The 24,340-nt window shown below is 36.9% G+C and overlaps 2 protein-coding genes across 2 annotated transcripts; both read right to left on the bottom strand.

The window, feature by feature from the left end:
• Positions 1–11,706: 11,706 nt before the first annotated feature.
• LOC111519425 lies at positions 11,707–13,022 on the bottom strand. Its single transcript, XM_023180344.2, has 3 exons — positions 13,000–13,022; positions 12,522–12,943; positions 11,707–12,460 (listed from the first exon to the last, which is right to left on the bottom strand). Exons 1-3 carry the CDS (start codon positions 13,012–13,014, stop codon positions 11,755–11,757), a joined length of 1,143 nt encoding a protein of 380 aa, XP_023036112.2. The 5' UTR covers positions 13,015–13,022; the 3' UTR covers positions 11,707–11,754.
• Positions 13,023–14,210: 1,188 nt separating this feature from the next.
• LOC6650805 (homeobox protein Hmx) lies at positions 14,211–24,012 on the bottom strand. The gene is given in 3 exon segments (XM_023180345.2): positions 14,211–15,841; positions 17,092–17,201; positions 22,819–24,012. Coding segments are annotated over 3 exon segments (2,202 nt in total). The 5' UTR covers positions 23,700–24,012; the 3' UTR covers positions 14,211–14,630.
• Between the last annotated feature and the right edge of the window lie 328 nt (positions 24,013–24,340).

Raw genomic sequence — 24,340 nt, 5'->3', positions numbered from 1 at the left:
TGAATGCATTTAATTAGCCAGCGATGATTCATGAATGCGTATTTGAGTCCTTTTATCGCCAAATGGATTACAAATGTAAGTACACACTCACTTGTATGTGTTTGTAAGTGTGTGTGTGTGCGCGACAGTTTCTCTGTGTGCATTTCAGAATGTTGTGTAATTCGAGTTTGCTGTTTTGTGTACATTGTTTGTGTTATTGCATTAATTTATAACAATATGGAGCGTAATGAGATGGAATTTGATTATACCATTGAGTGTGTATGAGTGTCTCTGTCTCTGTCTGTGACTGTATGAGTGTGTGTGTATGTGTGTCTATAATGGAAAATGGCTTAATTATATGCCAAGGACTTATTGAAAGTTCGTGTTACAGGTTAAACGACTCAGTTACTCGTATTTCAAACACCCAAACAATGACAAGAAGATGCAATTTCAAATTTGATTTGACAGTTTTTCTTAATTTTAGATTTATATAGCTTAACTTTAATTGTAAACATATGGCGAACATAGAGATACTTAAATGTTATTTAGAGAATCCTAACAGACTAATTGAGATTTTCATACATTTTGTTTCACTTTTTGATTTGGATCTACTTCTTAATCTGTCATATTTCAGATTAAATTATTAATAATATTTAACAAGACTCGTAAATTTCGACTAATTTGAAACAACAAACTCATTTTTGTTATCTTTAACTTCTTTCAATACTTATTTACCTAATTTGAGACCTAAAAAATGAAATAAATTAAAACAAAACTACGACTCATATTTAATAATTTAATCAATAAAAACTGCATAAAATCTATAACAAATAACAAATTTTCTGAATTATCTAACAGCAAATACTAATGCTGAGATTAACTAAGTATTTAAATCAGAGAAATATTCAAAAAAGGTTAAAATCTTTCCGTTTTATCTGCAAAGCAGACATTTTAAAGAGAAAACGGAGATTCAAAGGGTTTCCAGTTGAAACCACCTCAAATGAAATGACTCCATCAAAATACATGACATCAACTGCAGGGACTTTAGTTTTAGTGAATTTCTATTGCCAGTGGGTAATGCCCATTAGCGATTATATCACAGTCCTTGATAAACTGCCGCTACAAGTCATAAAAAAGTGGACCTAGTCTGCCATTTGAAGTCGGAACTGGTAACAAATGTCGCTTGATTAATGTACACAAAAAATAAAAACAATAAATGAAAACGCTGATGAGCCCATTATGAGCAATTCCAAGGATCATCTCAACCTGAAGTACAACAACTACCTAACCCCCTGTTCGACCAACCACCGCATCTGTCCCCTCCCTTTTCCCTTGTTAGGCCACGCACTGCGAATGGCTTGTCATAAACATAAAAAACCGCAACTGGCGAAAAAAAAACCAAACAAAAAACTAAAGTGCACAAAAAACAGACATCAAAAAATAAAAATAAAGGACAAAGCGAAAAATTGCCAACATTTTCGGCTGACCAATACACACAGACACACACACACACACATATTCGCTGTGGGCCGCAATGACAAGAGCCTGAAATAAAAATAAATGTGCTAAATGGATAATAAAATACAAAAAGCGACAGGCATAATGGCCAATCTGACACAAAAGGCAACAAAAAAAAAAAAACGGTGAAACAACTTTCAGGCCTTTCCTATGTCTTCCTTTTTTTTTAAGTGTAATTTAACTGCCATGGCTATTGTACTTAATTGAACTGTCAGCCCAAAGAGAGAGATGGACATTATAGCAGCAACAGAGTCCAAAATCTGTGAGGACAGATAGTGATTTTTTATGCTGAAAAGAAAATAGTTACTTTAAATATTCATGTGGCAAATCAGAGAGAAAGTCAATTACAGGAAATGCCAAAAATAATTATATATCGACATTTGCTGATACCATTCGACCACCATTGAATATGGTTAAGTGAGTTAGCTATCAGACAAAAGTGGATCTAGTGCTATGAAATGGATGGAACTTTGCCCCTTAAAGCAAGCAACAAGCTATCATTGGGTAAATATTTATCACGACCTCAGGCCTTGGCCTTGGCGATTTATTATGTAGTTTTTGCGTAATTAGCAAAAGAAAAATTATGTTTTTATTATTATTATAGCCAAGAGTAGCTATTTCCGGCTAAAAGAAGCTGTCAAATTTTGATATAGTGTGTCAGATGCCAAATTTCGGATACTCGAATAGGCGGTCTTTTTGAAACTTTTGTTCGCACTATTCTCAACAAACGAAAATATTGTTAAGTTTACATTATTTCTTGATTTTAGAGAACAAATATAGTTCAAAATACAATATTCGGCTGTCAGAGAAGTCGCATATTCCATAATTCAATAATTCAGAGTAAAATATTTGTCTGCCAGGGCGGTCAAACAACGCGCCATATAAAAACTAGCATTTACCAACACTGAAATCTAGCTTTAGCCGATTTTTTGTCTTTGCAACACTGAAATCTCGAGTAGCTTAAGTATGGACTACTTATTGCATACTTCAGGGAGCAAAGTGCCCCAGTTTTAAGACTAGTTTTGCCACTTTTGCTACATACCATCTGCGAAAATACTAGGAACCTATTTATACTAATGTATTTAGGTTGTTGAATTGGGATTTATTTAATTTTAATTTGAATATTTAAAGAAATCATGTACTAGATCCACTACTGTACGAATTTAGCATCGAAATTTCTTTTAAATTATCGTAATATTAAGTCAAGTCAAGTAAATTTTTCCTGTCAACGGATGCAACAGATTCAAGAGAATTGTTAGCATCACCCATTAAACAAAGCCAACTTGGATACATTTTTGACAATTTTATTTGAAACATTTCTTGTTCTTAATGTTCTGTGAGTTGGAAATAAAAGTAAACTTTGTGATAAGCTGCAGCACTTCAGAAACCAAAAAGCTTGCAATTAAAATAAGTACCCCGCCGGTTGGCTTATACAAAAAATAACCTGCCTCCCCACCTACATAGGCTGATAGATACTAACAAAAAATAAAGTTGGCAAACTGTGCTCAGACCCAAACCCACTCACACACACATACACGGAGCAATCCATTTAAGTATATATATGTATACATATAAGCACATTGCACATCGCGAGCTAATTAAGAAATTACTGCAGGCAAAACAACATCTCCATAGCCACCCAAACACATTCGGGCCCGGCCCAATCCAGTACCAACAAATTGGGCATGTTAAGAGGCGAGCCCCAAAGTAGACTCCCGAAAGCCATTTCATATATGGCTACAGAAAAAGAAATTATCAAAAAAAGAAAAAAAACGAACAAGTATGTTGGTTAATGACTTTCATATACTCTATATTTAAAATTAATACATAATTTTTCCAGAAATTTTAACTGTAGATTCTATCTTTTTGGACTAGATTTGACATTTAATATATTAAAATTTAAATAGAAAACTAAAAAACTCAACAAAGAACTTGGCAAATATGTGAAATAAATTTGATGACCCGACAAAGTCCTTTGTTGAGTGTATCAAATGGTTAGTCTATAAAAGGATACAGGGCTATAAGAAGTGCTCCTTAAAGTATGCAATAGACTGGAAAAGTAATTATGATTTTCAATAAATTTATATTTTTCGTTCTCGTAAAAGTGATAAATTTTCCATGAATAATGTTCGTTTTGAAAATATTTTTCTTATCTAGAAAAGATTTTATGACTGTTTTTTGCATACATTTGGGAGCAAAATTGCCCCTATTTAGTAGTCCGCCTTTGGCTTTAATAAAAATCTTTAGAAAATTGTTTGTTAGTAGTATTTGTGTTTAAGTTCTTATTCAAGTCGAAATACTTGTCCTAAAAATTACCCTTTTAAAAACGGCTTTTGGAATTCGCCAACCAGTACACATACACAGCACAGCCGACGCCCACACCACCCACCATACACACACACACACACACACACACATTTATGTATACAGACTCATTCCTAGTCTGAACCACCCAAAACAATTCACTTTACATATGAGCAAATGTGGCCAAAAAGAAGCAATAAGCAAAAATTCTGAAAAGCAGCCAAAAAAAAGGGTTTTTTTATTTCCCTCATCTTTTTTTTTTTTTTTTTTTTCGAATGAAGCCACCCAAAGTGCTCGTCATCTGGCAGACAATTTTTATAATTTCGCTACAATTTTCAAGCATTTTACAAAATGAATTGAAATACTTTTTGCCGTCTTTTTTTATTTCGGGACTCCATTTCCTTGGCTGGCCCAAAATAGACAACAAACCGAAGGGAGAAGGGAGATGGCAAGAAAAACCATTAAATCCATTCATACGCTTAAATAAAATGCTCAAGCACTTGACTGCATCCATACAAAAAATGTTGGCAAAAAACGAGAAAGAACCGAAAAGCGGAAGAAATGAAAATGAAATACTATAATATGCAGGCATAAGCCATGGCCAGGGGCCGAAAAGGGAGGATGGCTCAAGGGGGCGGTAGGGGCGGCATGCCACACAAAAAGGCAGCCTAATTTGTTCAGTTAGCTTATGCCCCACACTGCCCCCTTAGATTTCCACCCGCTTTTCCAAAAGCGATGAGATTGCTTTCGCTCTATTGTTAATAAAATTCATTCTCAAATGCGCAAAAAATAAATAAAAGAAGAGTAAAACGTATCTGCAGAAAGCTGATTCAAATATATTAAATGCTTAATATTTCGTTTTTCCAATAAAATCCTTAAAAGTGTTGCTAATATCAGCCTACAGTTAATTCAATCAATTTAAGTAAATAAATACAAAAATTATTAACATAAATACTATGAAAAACTGAAGATTAAAGAAACTACAAAAATGAGACTATTTACAAATACCCTTCAAAATTAGTTTAAACTAGCAATTTATTAGACTGAATCTATAAATCTGAATCGTTATTAATTTAAAATCTTAGAGTTATTTGTACTAATCTACAAAACTTGTAAATCGTGTTAAAAGCTAGAGAGAAATATTCTTCATTTGGATTAAAATTTGCTTTTAAGTGACAACAATTTTTCCTACTATCAACGAATCAATCAAAGTATTAAGAGAAACTTTACAAGGTAGAACTGACAGTTAAAATTACTACTTCAATTAAGTGTCCGAACTTATCTGTAGAATCTAGGTAAGGCACGATGGAGAGTTACAGAGGTTTAACAGCAGCAATCGGACAGATGATCATGAACAGCAGAGTTTAACAGTAGAAAAACAGAGATTACAGCAGACAGCAGAATAGAAGAGCACAGGAGAGAGACACAGTTGAAGTTGCAGAGTCGACGAAGCACCAGTGAGAGAGAAAACAAGAGAACCGAAGCAATAATCGTAACTTTTTCAAACTACTTTTTAATTTAAAATAATCAATAAACTTAGTAAACCCTCAGTAAAATAAATGAGTAAACCCACTCAACTCACATCTATATAAGGAAAATTATTTGTTTGCATATTTATGTAAACTTTTTTACTCGAGTTGTAACTATCTTCATATGACTTTTAACCTACCAAGCATTTTTGAAAAATTTACACAAATGAATCTTTCTCTTGCTGATTAAAATTGACAGAAATGAGCCCCATTTTTATTCATAAATGACTCGATTGACGAAAAAAAAGATACCTTACCACGATTTCCTTAGATTAGTTGCCTATAATCTCGTTCCTTAGTCAATTTCATCTTCTTTTAGAGTCATATTTTTTAATCACAATCATTTTAGAAAGAAAATGCTTCTTAAAAATCCGAATTTGACCAGACTCTTGGGTAAAATATCTCTCCCGACTAGCCATACATTCTCTTATTACACCTTATATAAATCAGTTGTTGAGAGTCTTTTGTCTCTTTGAAAATTTCTCATTGTTTAATCAACAAGAGGACTGAAAATGGACTCATCTGAAGATTTCTGCTAAAGAGAACTCAAAATAGACTCGACCAGGTGATTTCTGTTAAAATAATCTTTTAAATGCTGGATGGGGGGAACCAATTTCTATTTCTGCTAATTCTTTCTTTTACCCAATTGAATTATAATTAATAAAATTGAGAACTTGAGTGTATACACTTTCATAGTACTTTATCATACTTAACTCTGTAATTCCAGATAAGCTTACAATTAAAATGCTTAAATTTTACATTTTATTTTGTTTTTATTTCCCAAATTCTAAATGCTCTAGTGTAATTGTTTAAATTGCTTTATTTGTTTTATCCAGCAGGGATTGCCCTATTTATTCCACATAAAACCGAGTTCAATCTTTTTGCAATATTATACAAATACCAGTGAAAACAATTGAGAGCACAAAACATTATATGCAAAGAGTGTGAAATGCAACACTCTGATCAATCGGCCATAATTTTTTACATGCCACACAATATATGTACATATATATAGAAATGTGTCTATATACAATTGTGGAAAACATGTAATTATTGTATTTGGTAATTCAAAACCAGCAATCGCTTATTTTTGCATAACTGCAAACACTTTTGCCCCATTTCGATTTTCGCTTTTTTTCCCCCCCTCTTTTTTATTGGTATTATTCGCTCAGTGCGCACAATTCGCAATTTATTTTTGCAATTTAACACGCGATAGGAAAAGCTGGCCTAAAGGATAAATATACATATAGATACATATATGTGTTTTTATGTATGTATGCCACACACAATAAAGCTCAGAGGCAAAAATATAATATATATGTATGTATGTATGTATTTCTGTCTGTATAGTCAGTCGACATTCAACGCGTGCATCGTGACTAAATTGCAACAAACTGCACAATAAAATGTGCAACTTAAAACGCCTCTGCCAGCAACAATAATAACAGGCAATTGGCATTGTTTGCCAGCGAATGCCAACATTTTACAGTTTTATCTCTCAATGTGCCACATGCATATCCACTCATACTCACACACATGCACACACACTTACATATATTGGATACATGTGTTTATATACAAGTATTTGTACTTCGCGTTGGCAATTAAACCTAAATAAATGCTTCTGCCACTTTGGAAAGGGCTTTCATTTTCATCCTCCCCGTTGACATTCCCCCATGTCAATTACAAAACTTGTTCAAATGTAAGCGGCACATTTTATTTCAAGCACTCATGATCATTTCAATTAGTTTCCATTTAACTAACTTCTTACCTAAGAGTTGCAACTTTAAGTACATTATTTGAAGACTTTTCATTTATGAATGGCATACAGTATTTTCAAAAAATATCAATATATAAATCTTCCTCTTATTTGGAACTTTGCCTAAGAATCGCTTGAGTATAAATTGAAAACTTGGAATTCAAAAAGAATCCTTTAACCTAATTTGGATGCCGGATCATCCATATATAAGACATAAAAAATTTTAAAGAGTTTTAGTTCAACTTTTTGACAATAAATCGGGAATGCAAGAATAATTTATATCTGAACTAAAGGTGGGCACGGGCCAAAATTTTGCACACAATCCGAAATTAGATTTTCCAGCCCATACCCACGGCTACCCAATGAAAAACTAGCCCATGGTATACCTCTAATCTGAACCTTACTGTGTGTTCTAGTTAGGTTTATTTTCGATCAAATTTATTTTTAAATGGAAATGCCAAATATCGTACTTGAAAGTAAAAATAGAAACAGCAAAGCGTCAAAAAAATTATATAAACCTGTATAAAACCACGATAATATTTATATATTTCTTTTCACACAACTACTTAAATATTTTGTTGTTTTCTGTAACTTCTTTATAAAGATGATTCGTGGGTCGATCTGTTAGAAGTTCAATAGGAAAAACTAGAAGAAAAATAACTAAATATGACTTTGTTTTTAAATTTTAAAGAGTCGACATAACATTTATACCCTTACAAAAAGATTATATTTACTTTAATGTTTTTTTAATGTTGGTGTGCTTACACCTATAAACGACTCTGCCAAATTTGATTAAGATCGGGTCACTATATCATATAGCTAGGAAAGATCGGTCGAAAACAGTGACTTTGATCAACATCTTCGTTATTTCCTATGCTAAGATTGTAGCACTAACCATAGAATACATAGATGCGTCAAACTCAAGTTTTTTTGATTACAAATGCTAGCCTGAGTCTGGAACCCCAGAGAACTTCGGCAAAAGCCGAACAGCGTAGAACCCCAGAGAGCGGTCGCAGCGAGAGCGAAAAACGTTCGCTCGCAGCACTGTCGCTACGCATCGAAAATAATTCAGTCTGCCACAGATCGCAGAACGATGAACACATGTCTGTGTCGCTGTGTTCTCGTTCTGCATATGTATGCGTAGGCTGAGTTAAGCAAGCGAAGATGTGACCGTAGCTTTTTCAGTCGCTGGCTCGCAGACTTTTTGAGTTTTCGACGAGCTAGCGAAAATGAGATGCGACGATGCCAATTTTCTTTTTACATACATATTTTATTAATACATTTTTATTTACTTTTTTTTTTAAATATATTTACTCTTTTAATTTATAATAATTATTAATTTATTTACTTTTTTTAATTATATTTTCTTTATATGTATACTTAATAATACATATATTAATGAAATTTAAATTTTATATGCTATAAACAATTTTAATAATAAGAACATGGCAACAATAAACAAGCAATTGAGGAGTGTGATCGGTTTTGTTTTGGTTTTAGTCGTGCCCCCTCTTTTTTTTTCTCTTCCTGCTTCCTGCACTATTCTTGACCGCGCTTTTTTTCATTCTTCTTTATTGCTTATCTTATAACTATTTATACTGAAAACCTGCATAATAAAGGTCGCCGCTCGAATTCGTTACCGATTGCAATGTACAGTATGTACAGTCGGTATCCAGGGAACACCACGAGGAGGCCATTGCAATAGCAATGGGGTCATTTACGAATGACCTTCGAGTCGACTTGAGATGATTAAATTCACATTAAATCTTCTCCATGTTCCCCACCTAAAAAAAAACTAATAAATAAATCCTGAGCAAATCTATATTTTAAAAAATTACCCATGACGGACGGACTTTCCCAGAATACCGACTCTGTAGCTTATCGACCTTTTTTTTTAAGACTCTAAAATTTCTATTTTCCTTTTGCTTTTGTGCTTTTCAGAAGCACCGCATAAACTATCCATCAGCCATTTGCTATTTTTCTTTAGCAAAACGAGTAGAAAATAATTTAGAATAAATTTTCGATGCTCGCTGCATTCATGCAATTCACTGTACCAATCTCGGTAATTCGGGTCCTCAATATTCGAAAGGCATTCATTAATAATTTTTTCTTTTATTTTTCGCGCATGTGGGAAATTTTTAAAGAACTGATGGAAAATCTTATAATGCTGCTTCATCAGGTTAAATAAATGATTTTGTGGGGCTTTAAGCTTTAGGTTGTTGTTTATAGTTTTAAAATGTTTGTTATTGATAAAAAATTCCGATCCCTCATAATTTGCGATCTCTTCTTTCAAAAGTTCTTTGCATTTATCGCAATTGAACTTTTGTTGGGCTTTATGCATAACAAATCCTACGAAATATCTCAATGAATTCTCAGTGGCTATACTGATTTCAGTTGGCTGTTCTTCATCAGACTCGGATACTTCCATATTTTCATCTAAGATTATGTTAAAATCTTCGTAATACACCTGATCTTGGTCATTTACGTTTTCAATTGCCAGTTCATGCTTTGTTTCTTCAATAACATTTATTAGCATATCTTCATCTGGCTCGCAATTACCTGTTGTCGTTTTTGAAGTTATTAATTTCATTGATAACATTTTTGATATTATTGCATTGAATTCGAATAACATAGGATTATTGTTTGTGCCACCCCTATTTCTTATTAGGTAAAATAGATGTTCTAGCGCATCTTGGTTTAGACGTGACAACATTAAAAAAAATACTCCGTGCCCTTCCGTCATGGGTAATTTTTTAAAATATAGATTTGCTCAGGATTTATTTATTAGTTTTTTTTTAGGTGGGGAACATGGAGAAGATTTAATGTGAATTTAATCATCTCAAGTCGACTCGAAGGTCATTCGTAAATGACCCCATTGCTATTGCAATGGCCTCCTCGTGGTGTTCCCTGGATACCGACTGTACATACTGTACATTGCAATCGGTAACGAATTCGAGCGGCGACCTTTATTATGCAGGTTTTCAGTATAAATAGTTATAAGATAAGCAATAAAGAAGAATGAAAAAAAGCGCGGTCAAGAATAGTGCAGGAAGCAGGAAGAGAAAAAAAAGAGGGGGCACGACTAAAACCAAAACAAAACCGATCACACTCCTCAATTGCTTGTTTATTGTTGCCATGTTCTTATTATTAAAATTGTTTATAGCATATAAAATTTAAATTTCATTAATATATGTATTATTAAGTATACATATAAAGAAAATATAATTAAAAAAAGTAAATAAATTAATAATTATTATAAATTAAAAGAGTAAATATATTTAAAAAAAAAAAGTAAATAAAAATGTATTAATAAAATATGTATGTAAAAAGAAAATTGGCATCGTCGCATCTCATTTTCGCTAGCTCGTCGAAAACTCAAAAAGTCTGCGAGCCAGCGACTGAAAAAGCTACGGTCACATCTTCGCTTGCTTAACTCAGCCTACGCATACATATGCAGAACGAGAACACAGCGACACAGACATGTGTTCATCGTTCTGCGATCTGTGGCAGACTGAATTATTTTCGATGCGTAGCGACAGTGCTGCGAGCGAACGTTTTTCGCTCTCGCTGCGACCGCTCTCTGGGGTTCTACGCTGTTCGGCTTTTGCCGAAGTTCTCTGGGGTTCCAGACTCAGGCTAGCATTTGTAATCAAAAAAACTTGAGTTTGACGCATCTATGTATTCTATGGTTAGTGATTGTAGGCCGTTCTTTCGCCTTTTTAGATAAAACGATTTTCCACCTTGATGACTTTGATTGGCTAAAGATAAGGAAAGAGTTACCGGAAAAGTATACAAACTTTGAGGCGGTTAAAGTTAGCCCCATCCCTCTGGTTTATTTAATTCGAAACGTAATGTTTTAGATCGTGTAAAGTGTTTATAAACTCATTAAATTATTGATTATTGGGAAGTTTTGGTTTTTTGTGCTTTGGCGAGCATCCTTCTGCAATTTCATAATCGTTATCCCTGACAACATATATTTATCTGTTTACATATTCCTGTTCCAGGTCAAAAGTGCCGATACAAAATAGATGTCAAACAAGAACGTGGATATTTTTGGCATAATAAACTTTGATGACAAAATTCACTTGGCAACGTTTAATTAGTAAAGCAACGTCCATAAATTATTATTATATTTTATTATTTTTCTAGTACCATAAACTATCGTTTGACTGTTGCCAGTCAAAATAATAAGTAGACAAATGAGTCTGCCGCAATCTTAACGTTTTTTTTAACATTTTGTTTAAGAATAAACATCGTGTTCATCTGAAGCGGCTTCACCAAATCAAATGCACTGAAGAAAATATAATACAACTGTACTTTGGCACAAACAACTAACCTAGCATATGACTAGAATTACAATCAGCCACACGCGTTGTGGGCAAAACACTTGTAATTGTAAACTAACCCAAAACGATCACGTGCCCAAAATAATAATAATTTTTTAATCCCCGAATGCGTGGGTGTGAGTCGTACTAGAATAAGATCTCCTTAACAATTGTTACCTCCTAGAGCCTAAGATTTCCTATATAAACTCCGTACTTTTGTAAATAAAATCAGTTCATATTTTGAATTCAACGAATGAAGATTGAGTTATTTTCCTTCTCTCCGGGAATCCCTATTCACATTTCAAAATATAAATTGCATTAAATAAAAATATATAAGCATCTAGTCGCAGAACTCAAACTTGATCATCCAAAAAGATAGTTTAAGTTGGTTGCATCTCCCGTTGATGATATCTACACTCTCCGCATCCATCCAGATATCAACCTGTTCATTGGGGCAAATATTCGTCACAATGGGGGGTGCATCTTCGCGGCTCACCACAGCCCACTTCTCCGTAGTAATATCAGCATTCTGCAGTTCCAGAAGCTCGAAAATTGACTGCAAACACTTCTCGACCTTTGGCCATGTAACTCTGGCCGGTGTCAAGTGTAGGAAGTCTATGAGACTGGTGGCCTGATACGACTCCATGGCGCATACATTGCGCCCCACCCAGTCCATCGTATCCTCGTTTGCCGCTGCAATGTAAAGCCGTTCATTGTATTCGATAACCGGAGTCACCTCATTGAAATCCAAGCAGCGAACATTTCTGAAGTCCTTAAAAATCCCAAAGAACTCTTCCAACAGGTCGCAAAAATTTTTCTCACATTCTGAGGAAGATATAACCACAACAAACGGCCTGTTCTCTGGGAGAATGTTAACGTACGGGGGCCGCTGACCATTAATAACATCTGGTTCCATTTCCATCTCAGATTTAACCGAGCATGGTCGGGACTTTATTCCGCACCCTCCCATACCGCATGCCTCCTGCATATCTCCATACGAGGGGCTTTCTACACTCTCCTCACTCGATTGGAGAACATATTTGATCCTATTTTCAAAAGACGGAATATTCAGTCACTGAATTTTGATTTCCTATTCCTAACACTTACCGTTTAGTCTCTATGGTTTTTTCATGCTCTTGGGCTTTCCGTTTAATACCTGGCTTGCCATCAATAGTTGATGGCTGGACGGATTCGCCACTAGATCCCGAGGATAGCTCAATGACGGAAGATTCACTTTCTTCGATACTTGAGTCTGACACCGAATTATCGACTAATGGATCGGCGAAATCCTCGCCCCCAAGGGAAAATAGTATCAAGCCCACAAAATTGTTGCCTTCATAGCAAGACACAACCGGCTTAATTTGTTTGGTTTTGCCTAGACCAGCAACTTCTGTTAATAGATCTGAATCGGCAAACGTTACATCAGAAGCACAAATCTCCAATGTTTCCGGCTGAATATCGAGAAGACTCTGAAGCTCTATCTTTAGCTCATATACGGTAGATGAGATTGGGAGCTTCATAACCAATGGCTGGAAAAGAACACTTGGTCACGATTATGAAAAGTTATATCCTCACGTTTACTAACCTTTCCGGATTGCATGATCAATTGAACAGTCAACATGTTTTCACTTTTGTTTTTCTCTTTTTTGATTTTCAGAAGTAAACTTTTTGTTTTATTTTTGATGTTGACTGTTTGAGTTTACGAAGTAGAATGATTGAAGTACTGTACCCCCTTGACCAGGTCGAATTTTACAAACATCCCAGGCCTTCTTGGATCTCAAAAAAATTGCCTCCGTCTAGCTGAACGTACTAGATACTTTCGAAAATAAACTGAGCAGTATGGAATTGACAAATCTTTCTGTCTCTTCTTAATTAGTGAATTATTAAGAATTTTCGTTAAAATAGTTGAAAAACTAAGAGATTATTGAATAGAACCCAATGACTAAATCCTGTTTTATGTTTCGACAATCGGTCGAAAACAGTGACTTTTGTCAATAACTTCTACTTTCTAAGCAAATGTCATAAAAATTTATATTTCTCAGTTTAATATAACTATTAATGACTGTGCCGAAATAAACTAAGATCGGGCGGCTAAATCATATAGCTCCCATAGGAACAATCGGTGGTAAGCAGTGACTTTGATCTATAACTTCGTTATTTTCTAATGTATACAAACTTTGATGCGGTCAAAGTTAGCCCTGGTCCTCTGGTTTTTTAAAGATATCGATCTGCAGTTATCCAACTTTATCATAAGAAGAGAAAATAATGTCAAGACTGATTTACATTATATAACATTGTGACTACCAAATAAAATACTAATAAAATACTAATAAAAGACATTTGAAATTAAAGGAATGCGTTTGATACCAGTTTATATTTCATAAATTAACCGTTAGCTACCAAGTTTATTAACAAATTTCCCTGCTCAGATCCTTCTGCACGAGTCAACGCGGAATTCGCCCAAAAAGAAAACAATTTTGTTGAGTTTTTCTGTTTTGCCATTTGTATAATAAGTATATATTTTATTAATAAGTATTTTATTATATTTGATTTTTATTTTGTCATATTTTCTTGTGTTTTGGTTTAATTTGATATTGTTAACGATTTCGTTTGGATTATGTCAACATTGAATTTATTTGTTAAAAATAATTTAACTAATTATTTGGTAATTGCTTTGACTTATGTTTGTTTTTGTTGTTGTTATTCTTAGTTGCTTTACTGTTGTTGTTGTTGTTGTTGGCTTAATTAATTAGTTTAAGCTTAAATATTAGAATTGAATTTCATTTGCTTTACATGTGTGTGTTTGTGTGTGTAAGTGTAAATCGAAAGCTAAATTAAGAAACTAAATTTTGACCAGCAATTAAATAATTTTAAAGCATAATTTTCTCATGTACAAATTCTTTTGAGTAAATTATATTGTACATAGAAGATGTCTTTCGACACAGATATATATATGTATATAGGATACAACTGATTGAGCAATTTGCTGACCACCCACCAAGTCGTTAAGTAAGAATTTCTATATATAGAGTTATATATTTACAAAAGCTTTAGGAACAAACTATCCAAAACAAAGAAAACAAATCCTTTTAAGCTAACTCTCTTTGTGGGCAGGGGAGGAGTGGGGCTTGGGGGTGGAGTGGTGGAGAGTTGTTAGCATTGAAACCAATTGATTGACACTACTCCTGGTCAGTGGAACCGAGAATGGATAGAAACTTAACCACCTCCACAATCCACGCTCTCTTTGCGTTCCAGGCAATTGTTGTGGTTTGTGCGCAGCTCTGGAGGTGCCTCCACAGGCATCTGTTCGGCATCGGGCTCTTCATCGGCTTCCACATCGATGGCCGAATCGTCCTCATCCTCCATTGTTCCGTTGTGAAGAGCGGGGAGACGTTCTTGTTCCGCATCTGAGTCCCCATCTCCATCTCCATCTGAGCTTTTAAGCGGCGGGCGCAATGATGGGGGCGGCGGCAGAGGCAGAGGCGGCGGCGGTGGCAACGACATCATCATTGACGTTGGCGTTGGCGGCTTCAGCAGCGACATGGGTGCCGCCAGGCACCCCACTCCCTATACCAGCGACGACAACGGCGGACGCGGTGGGCTTGTGTTGCGTGCCGCTGCCGCTGCATAATATTGCATGGGATGATGATGCGGCGGCGGCGGTGGAACAAAGCCAGCTGTTGTACCATCATGATAGAGCACCGGAACACGGACCAAACGCTGAGCCGCATGTGCCATATTGGCCATGTTGGCGGCCTCCAGTTCGGCGGCTAATTGACGTTTCCATTTGTTGCGCCGGTTTTGAAACCAAATTTTCACCTGCGTCTCGGTCAAGCGTAACGATGCGGCCAAACCGGCACGTTCCGAGGAGCTGAGATAACGCTTCATGTCGAACGTGGACTCCAGCTGAAAGACCTGGGCACGGGAGAATACAGTGCGTGTTTTCTTTTTTCGCTTCGATCCATTGCCATCGGCGTGCGGTGATGAACTATCCGAAGGACCATCCGTGCCATCATCTTCCTCGATGATTTCTTCGCCATCGTCGTCGGATTCATTGGAGCTGGTGGGCAGCAAATAGCTGGCATGAGAATGATGTGAGCCACTCAAATGATGAGGATGAACCACAGGGAGGACGCCTCCGCCTCCGCCGTTGCTGCTGGTGCTGCTTGTCGGTGTGCTGGGCTGAAGTGGATGCTGTGGATGCTGTTGTACATGTGGATGCTGTTGCTGTGGCTGGTATAATGCATGATGTGAGGGTGATTTACTCATGTTGTTGTTGTTGTTATTATTGTTGTTGTTGGCATTGGCAGTGTTGCTACTGTTGTTGTTGTTGTTGTTGCTATTAGTGTTGTTGTTGCCGCTACTGTTGTTGGGACTCAACGATGTGGGTGATGGTGGATTCTCCGTTGTATTTGTCGAGGAACTGTCTGCAAAAGAGAGAGAGAAAGCGAGAGAACAAAAGAGAGAGAGAGAGAGAGAAACAATTTTATTAGTTGATTTGTCAGTTTCTGTGCCACCCACCCACTTACTCACTCACTCACACTCTCTTTCTCTCTCTCTCACTTTCAGTGCGAGAGTTTATGTGTGTGTATGTGAATGCGGGAAAGTGGGTGGGTGGGTGGGTTGGTGGCCGAGTGGGTGGTGTCTCTTCATCAGGGGTTGCTACATGCACAGATTTAAGCTGCAACACTTAACCTCACACTTGTCTTCGTCTTTTTCGTTCTGTGTGTTTTTATTTTGTCTAGTTTACTGTTATGTCCTTGCCCTCTTAAGGAGCTTACGGCGCAAACGCGGAGAGCGTCCAACTCTACACTTACCTACATACATATATGTATAGGACTGTGTGTGTGTTTGTGAGTGTGTGTGTGTGTGTTGGTGAACGTTAAATTACCATTTAAAATGGCTGTCAGTCAGTGTTGGTCGATTTTGTTTTTATCGGGCTTTTAGTATTGATCTCATTTGAAAAAGTTTTAAATGGCCGTAATTTGCTTGAAAAGCATTTGATGTGGCACATGAAAAGCTTTTCTAAGTTCTCATCAACTTGCCTTCTCCCCCCTCCATCACCATCCCCTCACACACACACACACACAATGAAGTTGGTTGGTCGGTTGATTGCTTGAAAATTTTCCTTGCCTTTGTTTTTGGGGGAATGAGAGTGCAAAACTTAAGGGCAATTTACATGAACAAATGCAATTGCAATGGCCCCTAATGCCGATAGGGCCAATTAAATAGGATTACAGTTCCAATTGTATGTGGTGCAAACATATGTACCCATACATACACACATATATACATATATAGACGCTTTAGGGCGTAACTCAATACTCGATTACAAATTGCCATTAATTGAAAATGGCTATTAATGCAATACAGACACAATGCAATGCAATGGGTAAGGTGAAAGAAAATTCTTTGAAGCATTAGAGACGACTATAGACATTCAAAGAATGTCTAATCTTTTACTAAGCAGAGCTGCCCAGTATATATATGTATGTGTAGGAGGTGGTGCTGCCTAATCTGCAACAAAAATGTGGCAAATGTGAACACTCGACATTCCAGAGTGACGGGTCTTAATTCAATGGTAATTCAATTAGATCAACTATTTGGTTAATTGCAAGTAAGGAGTACCAGGGAGTTAATGTAAATCAATTTAGTTTCGTTTTTTGTCTTTACTTACCATGCGTTGGACTATGGAATGGATTACGTTGTGGCGCCCAAGGCCAGCCGGGCGGACATAGGGCAGCATAACGGCCAGCCAAGGCTCCCCATTGTGAGATGAAACCCAATCTGAAATTTAACAGTTTTCAATTAATAACATAATTTATGCATCATCAGTATTGCAATTATGTAAAGTCAAATGGATAAAATCTTTGGGTCAATGGAGTGAGAGAGAGAGTAAACCAACTTATGGCCATTAAAAGCTGAAACAAAAGCAACCCCAACAAAAGTAGCGCCATAACTGGCAACATCTGCTGTGAATTACCCAAAGCCCAACTTCTTGCCCCTTCCCCCGAACTTTTCCCCACAAAGAAACCCTCTTTATAAATGTGTGTGTCTGTATATGTGTGTGTGTGTGTGTATCTATATAACCTTGTTAAGTTGCTAGCTTAAAAGCATCTTTATAAATACATTTTATTTATTTATGTAGATAGAGGCAAAGTTTTATTTTCAAGACGAAACACTTTTTGTTTGCCTTTTTCTCCATTATAATGTGCCCCATATACATACATACCTAGATCTATATAGCACCATATATATATATATTTTTTATTTTTTTTGGGGTGGTAAACGTTGGGAGTATGAGTCGTAAGTGTCTGAGGGTTTTTCTGGGCTTAATAGAGCAAGTTAACAAATCAAAAGGCAAATATTTTCTTAAGATTCAAAACCGAATTTCATAAAATTCTCAAGGATTTTCAGGAAACTTTGAAAATATCAACTAAAATGTTTAATTGCTTGAGGGAAAAGATGGCAAATTTGTACGATTTTGGTATATCTCATTGTTCTTAGTCCAGAGAGAAATTTTGCACTTGTTTTGTATAAATGAAATTGGCATAGAAATCGATTGATTTTGTGTTTATTGTGCTGGGTGGATGGAATTGATTTCGTGCTTCCCACGCACTCAATGAACTTTGAGGTTTAAGCATGCTGAACGAAAGCAAAATGCATTTCTCACCGGTCTAGAATACCAATGTCAGGCATTAAACTAACAACAACCCCCTTTGAATTGGCTTTTTGGGAGCCGTTTTGCCTTTCATTCATTTCGTTTTTGTTTAGTGTTGTTAACCCCCATTTTGACCCTTGACCAGAGTGGGACAGACAGACAGAAAGACGGAGAGGCAGAATGAGAACTGTGGTGGACTGTGATTTCTTGTGAGTCGTGCACCCACTTTACCAGACAGACACAACAAATGCGCCCAACTTGGCCATGTGTGTGTGTGTGTGACATTAACATTTTGCTGACCTCTTTCGTTGCGGCCAAGGTACATACAGGTGTGGAAATCAATATCCAAGTGGTCTTTCCCCTTTCCCTCTGAGTAATACTTAATGCTTTTCGATTAGTTTTACTTGCAGTCAGGTAAATTATGAGTCGCCCTCTTTTCAATAGACTTTTTCTGGCTAGAAAGCCGTTCAAAGGCTTCCCCAAACGTGGAGCTCAAATCACTTCTAATGGGCTTCATGTTTACAGCGTCAATTGAGAGAAAGCCGCTTGGCTAGTTTGGCTGAAGCCGGCTAAAAAAATAAATAAATAAACCAACAACAAAAAAAGATGCCAAAAAGGCAAAAACTCAGCTCCCTATGTCTCAGATTACACGGAGACAAGAAACAAAAGAAATTACCTCAATTACTACGCTAATTTTTCCGCTGTCAGAAGGGGAATTTGCTAAACAGCTTGTAGCTATTTGCTCAACTAATTATTCAAATCAAACAAAAAATGTTACAGGAAAAGGTCCTCCCCCAACTGTCCGACCACTAATGAAATAAATACGAAATTACTTTGCCCAAGGCATCGAGATCCGCAAATCGCGGGCAGCCACCACAACGGCCGTGTATTCATTTACATTGGTGTCATTTTGTGGCGGAAGTGGACGGCCATGTTTAAAAAACCGTGAAGCATGGGTGCGGCCCCTCATCATCAGAGTCAGAGTCCACCCCCCCGACCGACCATTTCCGCTTCTCTCCTCTGTCAGAAGTCAACAAAACGGGTGGAGCGGTGGGTCTAGGCATTTCTTGCCGTCCTTGTTGATGCATGGCTGTTATTTTCCTTTAATGAATTGTTTTTGCGAATCCTCATGCCCTTTGCTTTTCATTCATTTTTCTTTTGCCTGCTGTCATAATTTGTCTTGGGGGCCCTTTTGTGCCATGATAAAAGTGTGCTATGCAATTGAGTTGTTTAACATGGCGTTCAACATGGGTTTTGCTTTGCTTTCGCCATGCAAAAACGCTTTGAAGTCCTCAATCTTACCGCATTCCACACAGACTGAAGTTGCTATTCAAGTGAAGATCTAAGTGAAAGTGAAATTCAAATCGTTGAGGGCAAATCTTACAAATAGCTTAAACATTTCACAAAGGGGAATTTCATGAGATCTAGAGGAGGGGAAAATTAACTTTATTTACTTCATCACCAAATAAACTAAATTATATTAAAAAATTAATGAAAAGTCAAAAGAAAATGAAAACCAATACATCAATTTATGGATAAGAAAAGAAGTTAAGAGTTATTAAACGTAACTAAAATCTTTAAATAATTTAAATAAATCTTTTAGCTAATTTTAAGAGAGTAACCTTAATCAAGACGCTAAAGTGATCTAGTGAAAAAATATTCACAGAAAAACAAAAAAAATATATACAGTGGATCACATTAATATTGAGTTTTTTCTTTTTTCAACTTTTAACCCAAGTAACTTTATTAAAATTAGGTAAAATAAGAAAACAAAAAATGGTAAATTATAGTTGGATTTATTACAAAATTTATTGTAAAACAAAAAAGGAAAATTAACAAAAACAAAATAGTGGGCAAAATTCGTGCCACATTAATATTCGTTTTTTTTTTGGGAAGTCGGTTTTGTAATAAAATATCATCAAAATATGAAAATGTTTAGAATGTTAATTCTCAATAATTTTTTGAAAAACATCTTAATGGTTAAAGAGACAATACACTGAATATTTGTTACTATCAGAAACAGGGACAGATCCAAGGGGTGGTCTAGGGAGTGCGTCCTTGGTAAAAAGTATTTGCATACCTTTCTGAAACTCTTACATTTACAGTCCTCACCGATCTTTCAAATAATACATATTTTTTGAAAGAAAATTTGCACTTAATATATAACTATGTAAATTTATTTTAAGCCTATTGACTCTTTAGTCAAATGTGATTCTTCCTATAAACCTCTTCAATTGCTTCCAGCGTCTTGATTAACCCGCACAAGTTCAATCCAATTGAATTGAATCATTAAAAGGCAGCTGTGACTGATTCTCTAACAGAAAAATTATTAATTTAAATAAAAGAATTTAGAACATGGAACGGAAATTTTAATATACATATACCCGCCAGGCGTAAACCGCTTAAAAATCGTTCATGTAAAAGAGATTTGCACACACTAATTGGACCTCATCTGGCCCCGATTGGCCCCTTTTTTTTTCTGCTAACTGCATTAGTTGTAAATTGTTGGTGACATTTTGAACGGATGGAAGGACATAGGTATAAATATATGTATATGAGTGCCCGCACTATAGGACACTCGACTCAGGCCACAAAGTAGCCAAAATATTGAACATTGTGCCAAATGGCTTACACTTGAATAAGCAGGAACAGTGAGAATATGCGATGGGATTAACGAACACATAATATATATGTACATACATATATAGCTTAATAATCTTATTCATAGAGTGAGAGAAAAAGAGGCTTAGCCCTCTCATGGACCAGAGTACAATAGTCCTTGAAAAATTGTGACATTTGTGAGGGATATAATATTAGTTTTTGGTTGCTCCACAGGAAGCCGAGCAAATGACACGCGTGTTCCAGGCAGGCAAAGTCAAATCTGAGATTTGGACATTAGATTTGTCAATTGTAATACAGAATATGCTTGATATTAAACGGGGGAACCCACAGCCACACCCAATTGCAATCATCTAGATAAGAGTGGGTAGAAATCAAAGGCAGAAATCATCAACCACTAAATGCCTCAACAAACTAATTCCCATTGTGAGAGATAAGATTCATTATCCTTGGACCCGACGCAATGCAATGGGACTGCAATTGTATTGTAATTACAGTCGTATATAATAATTATATCTGTATGTACTTTTGCGTCATCCTTTTTTATTTTGCAGGAAGAAAAGAACAATAAGCTTACAATATCCTGGAGGAGCACCCTTTTTGTTGTCGCATTGTTAACCATTTCACTCACAAGCGTATTGAGTTACAGCTCTAAAGAAAGAGAAGACAAAACAACTCCGACCATAATTAAGCAACCGCAATTGCAGAGAGAGAGAGACGAGAGTGAGCGGGAGAGAGCGAACCTTTGGCTAATTAAAAATACTGTCAAAATAAGTTAGTTAAGTGGCAAGAAGCCCAGGTGAAAGTTGTTATACAAAAATTTTAAACGATCACTCAGCGGACTTTTCAATGGACTTGAATTAAGCATTTGAATAAAAATGAGTTGAGTCGTCCCGTCCAATGCTGATGATTAAACGATAAGCCAGTCATTCAGTCAGTCAGTCAGTCAGACGGTCAGGCATTCAGTCACACGTCAGCTGTAAGCGCCAAACAGCAGGAGTCAACACTTGGTCGAGGGCGATCCTTTTTTTCCTTGGCATGCGCGACCCTCGCCTTATCGCCAACGATCAGTGGTGCGAGCACGCGTAAATGAAATGAAAATGATCATTATTTACCAGAAAAAAAAACAGCAACTACTGAAGGGAGTCCTTTTAGTCCTGCATAAAATAAAAGTGCACTTCTCTATCTCGCTCTCTCTCTCTCTTACTCTTTCTCTCCATTTAATTCATCGAACATGCGTTAATCGACCAATTTGAAATTTGATCTCTTTCGTTTGTTAAATGTCGACTAAGTTGGGTCTGCCTTTATTTTATTATTAATCAACTTTTATACTACACATTTATGTAGGTCAGTTTCATACATCGAAGAGGGTTCCAGGACTCTACTAAATTCTGCTTCACTTTTTTTTTTGCTTTGCATTCATTCATACAGCAATTGCATTGAATTTCATAAGCAAATGTTGTGTAATATGATATTAGAGGCCATAATTTGAGGGTCATGCCATCTTGTCTTTATACAGTGGGCCAAATATATGTAAAGTATGAGTAAAAAAGAATGCTAATACTAACTGCTTTTCCTAGAAGTAGTCTATTTTCCCATAGTACTCAAAAGAATTAAAGTTCTGTACCCACTTAAATAAAATTTGCCTGTCATTCTCAGTACGTAATATTATAAATACTTTGAATTTTATCTCAATAGTCTCCTATTGCTAACAGATCAATTTAACAATAACTACTCAAAACATTTCGTAAACTATCTAAAGTTCAATCAAAATTGTCCAACTGTCTAATATTTCATTTGTTTTTTTGTAAATTTACCTATCATATTACTCTAATCTATTTGAAATATCAGGATATTACTTAACTGTCCTTCACATTTAGTCGATTTCTTTTTATTGGACCCAAAAGGAACCTGTTTGAATATTTCTAGTTTCCTGCGAAGGGATTTGTGTCACCTGAAGAAAACCTTTTAGCCTTCTCTTTTGTCTTTCATTTCTCGAATGGATTATTTAAAAATTGTGCTGAATGCACTAGGAAACAAGTATCTAGACATTTGACTTTTTGGTTTCGGGTTGATATCCTAATCTGTCTGGCAGATCAAGGGACTAGTTTTTGGAGGACTTACCTTGAAAGCATTGCAGCATCCTGCGGTCCACCCGGACCGGGTTGCGGCAATTGTGGAATGGGCGTTATCAGTGTGGAGGAGCCATTCTTTTTCGGTGGCTCGCTGCGACTCAGGATGCTGGAGATGGAGAAGCTGGTGAAGCCATTGGAGCCAGTTGTTGCCTTATTGCCATTACTACTCCCATTGCTGTCGTTATCGTTGCTATTTTGGCCAACAGAAGCGGCTGCTGCTGCCACTGCCACTGCCGCTGCAGCTGCCACCGATGCCGCCGATGGGCTGGTATTATTGTGATTCAAAACCTTGGAGTTATTATTATTCAGGCTATGGCCACTCAATTCCTCGCTATCTGTGCGTTCTGGTGACTTGGGCGCTAAGGCAGGTGGCGGACTCAATCTGTCGCTGTGGTGCGGTTGTTGGTGTTGCTGTTGTTGCTGCTGTTGCGTGGGCACCATGGCATGTTGCAACAATGCTGCTGGATGCGGCGCCCCGTGAGCGCCGGCATGATGCAGATGACCAAAACTATGCAGGGCATGATGCAGAGCCACAGGATGTCCGCCCAGTGTGCTCAAGTGATGCTGCAAATGATGATGCAACACAGCCGGCGGCACTGCTCCGGTCGGACTATGATGATAGTGGGTTGCAGCCGAAACATTTGCCATCGATGATGAGGATAGAGTGGGCGTGCCGGCGGTTGTGTTGGGCGTGGAACGGTGTGTTGGTGTTGCCGGTGGAGTACTCCCGTCGGCCGAACGAGCCGGCGAACGTGCCGCCATCAATGGACTATCGCGGCCATTGGTTATGCTTAGGCCGACGGCGCCTAAAGGACTTGGCTCTGGACTCGATACCACACTAATATCAACTTCAGCTTCAGAGGAAGACATTGCACTTTTCTACGTATGTATTTCTATAAATATGTATGGGTATATATTTGTCCTGATTTTTATTGTTAAAATCTTTATACACTCGTTATATTCTTCACACTAAATTGCCAAAAATGCACAATTTTCCGTAAAAACAGTTTTGCCGTATATTCGTTTCACCGCGAGACGTCTGCACCGTTTGATCAACGTTTCGCATTTAAATTCAAATGTTTCTGTTAACAGACTCAAAGGTCCTGGTCCTGAGTTCTGAGTCCTTGCCGGCAAACCGACCTAGCTTCTGTGTGTGAGTGTCTGTGGTGTGAGTACTGTGTCTGTGTGTGTGTGCTTGTGAAAACGATCGTTAAGTATTTTTATTGTTTCAGTCTCTAGATTTTTAACCCCCGGTCGTGTCCGGAGAGCGTTCGTTCTAGCCCTGCTACCTCATGCGGCGCTCAACTGAAACTGAAACCAACTAAGGTGGTTGGTTGGTTAGTTGGTTGGTTGGTGGCCGTTGAAAAATTCTTTTGGTCTTTGGCACTAAATGCTTTTTGCACACACACACACACACACACACACGCACACGCACAGGGAGAGAATTATTCCTGCCTAACCCTCCCTGGGAGGGTGTGCTTGTGTAGTCTCTCATCGTATGCTCTCTCTCT

The sequence above is a fragment of the Drosophila willistoni genome, chromosome 3R (genome assembly GCF_018902025.1).
Source record: "Drosophila willistoni isolate 14030-0811.24 chromosome 3R, UCI_dwil_1.1, whole genome shotgun sequence".
Taxonomy (NCBI): domain Eukaryota; kingdom Metazoa; phylum Arthropoda; class Insecta; order Diptera; family Drosophilidae; genus Drosophila; species Drosophila willistoni.
Note: the sequence above shows the minus strand (reverse complement) of the source record. Positions and strands in the feature narration are given on the sequence as shown.

Excerpts from the sequence above, each read along its gene's own strand:
- LOC111519425 (XM_023180344.2), bottom strand. Across the intron at positions 12,461-12,521 it reads AAAACCATAGAGACTAAACG|GATCAAATATGTTCTCCAAT; the intron begins GTAAGTGTTAGG and ends TTTTGAAAATAG.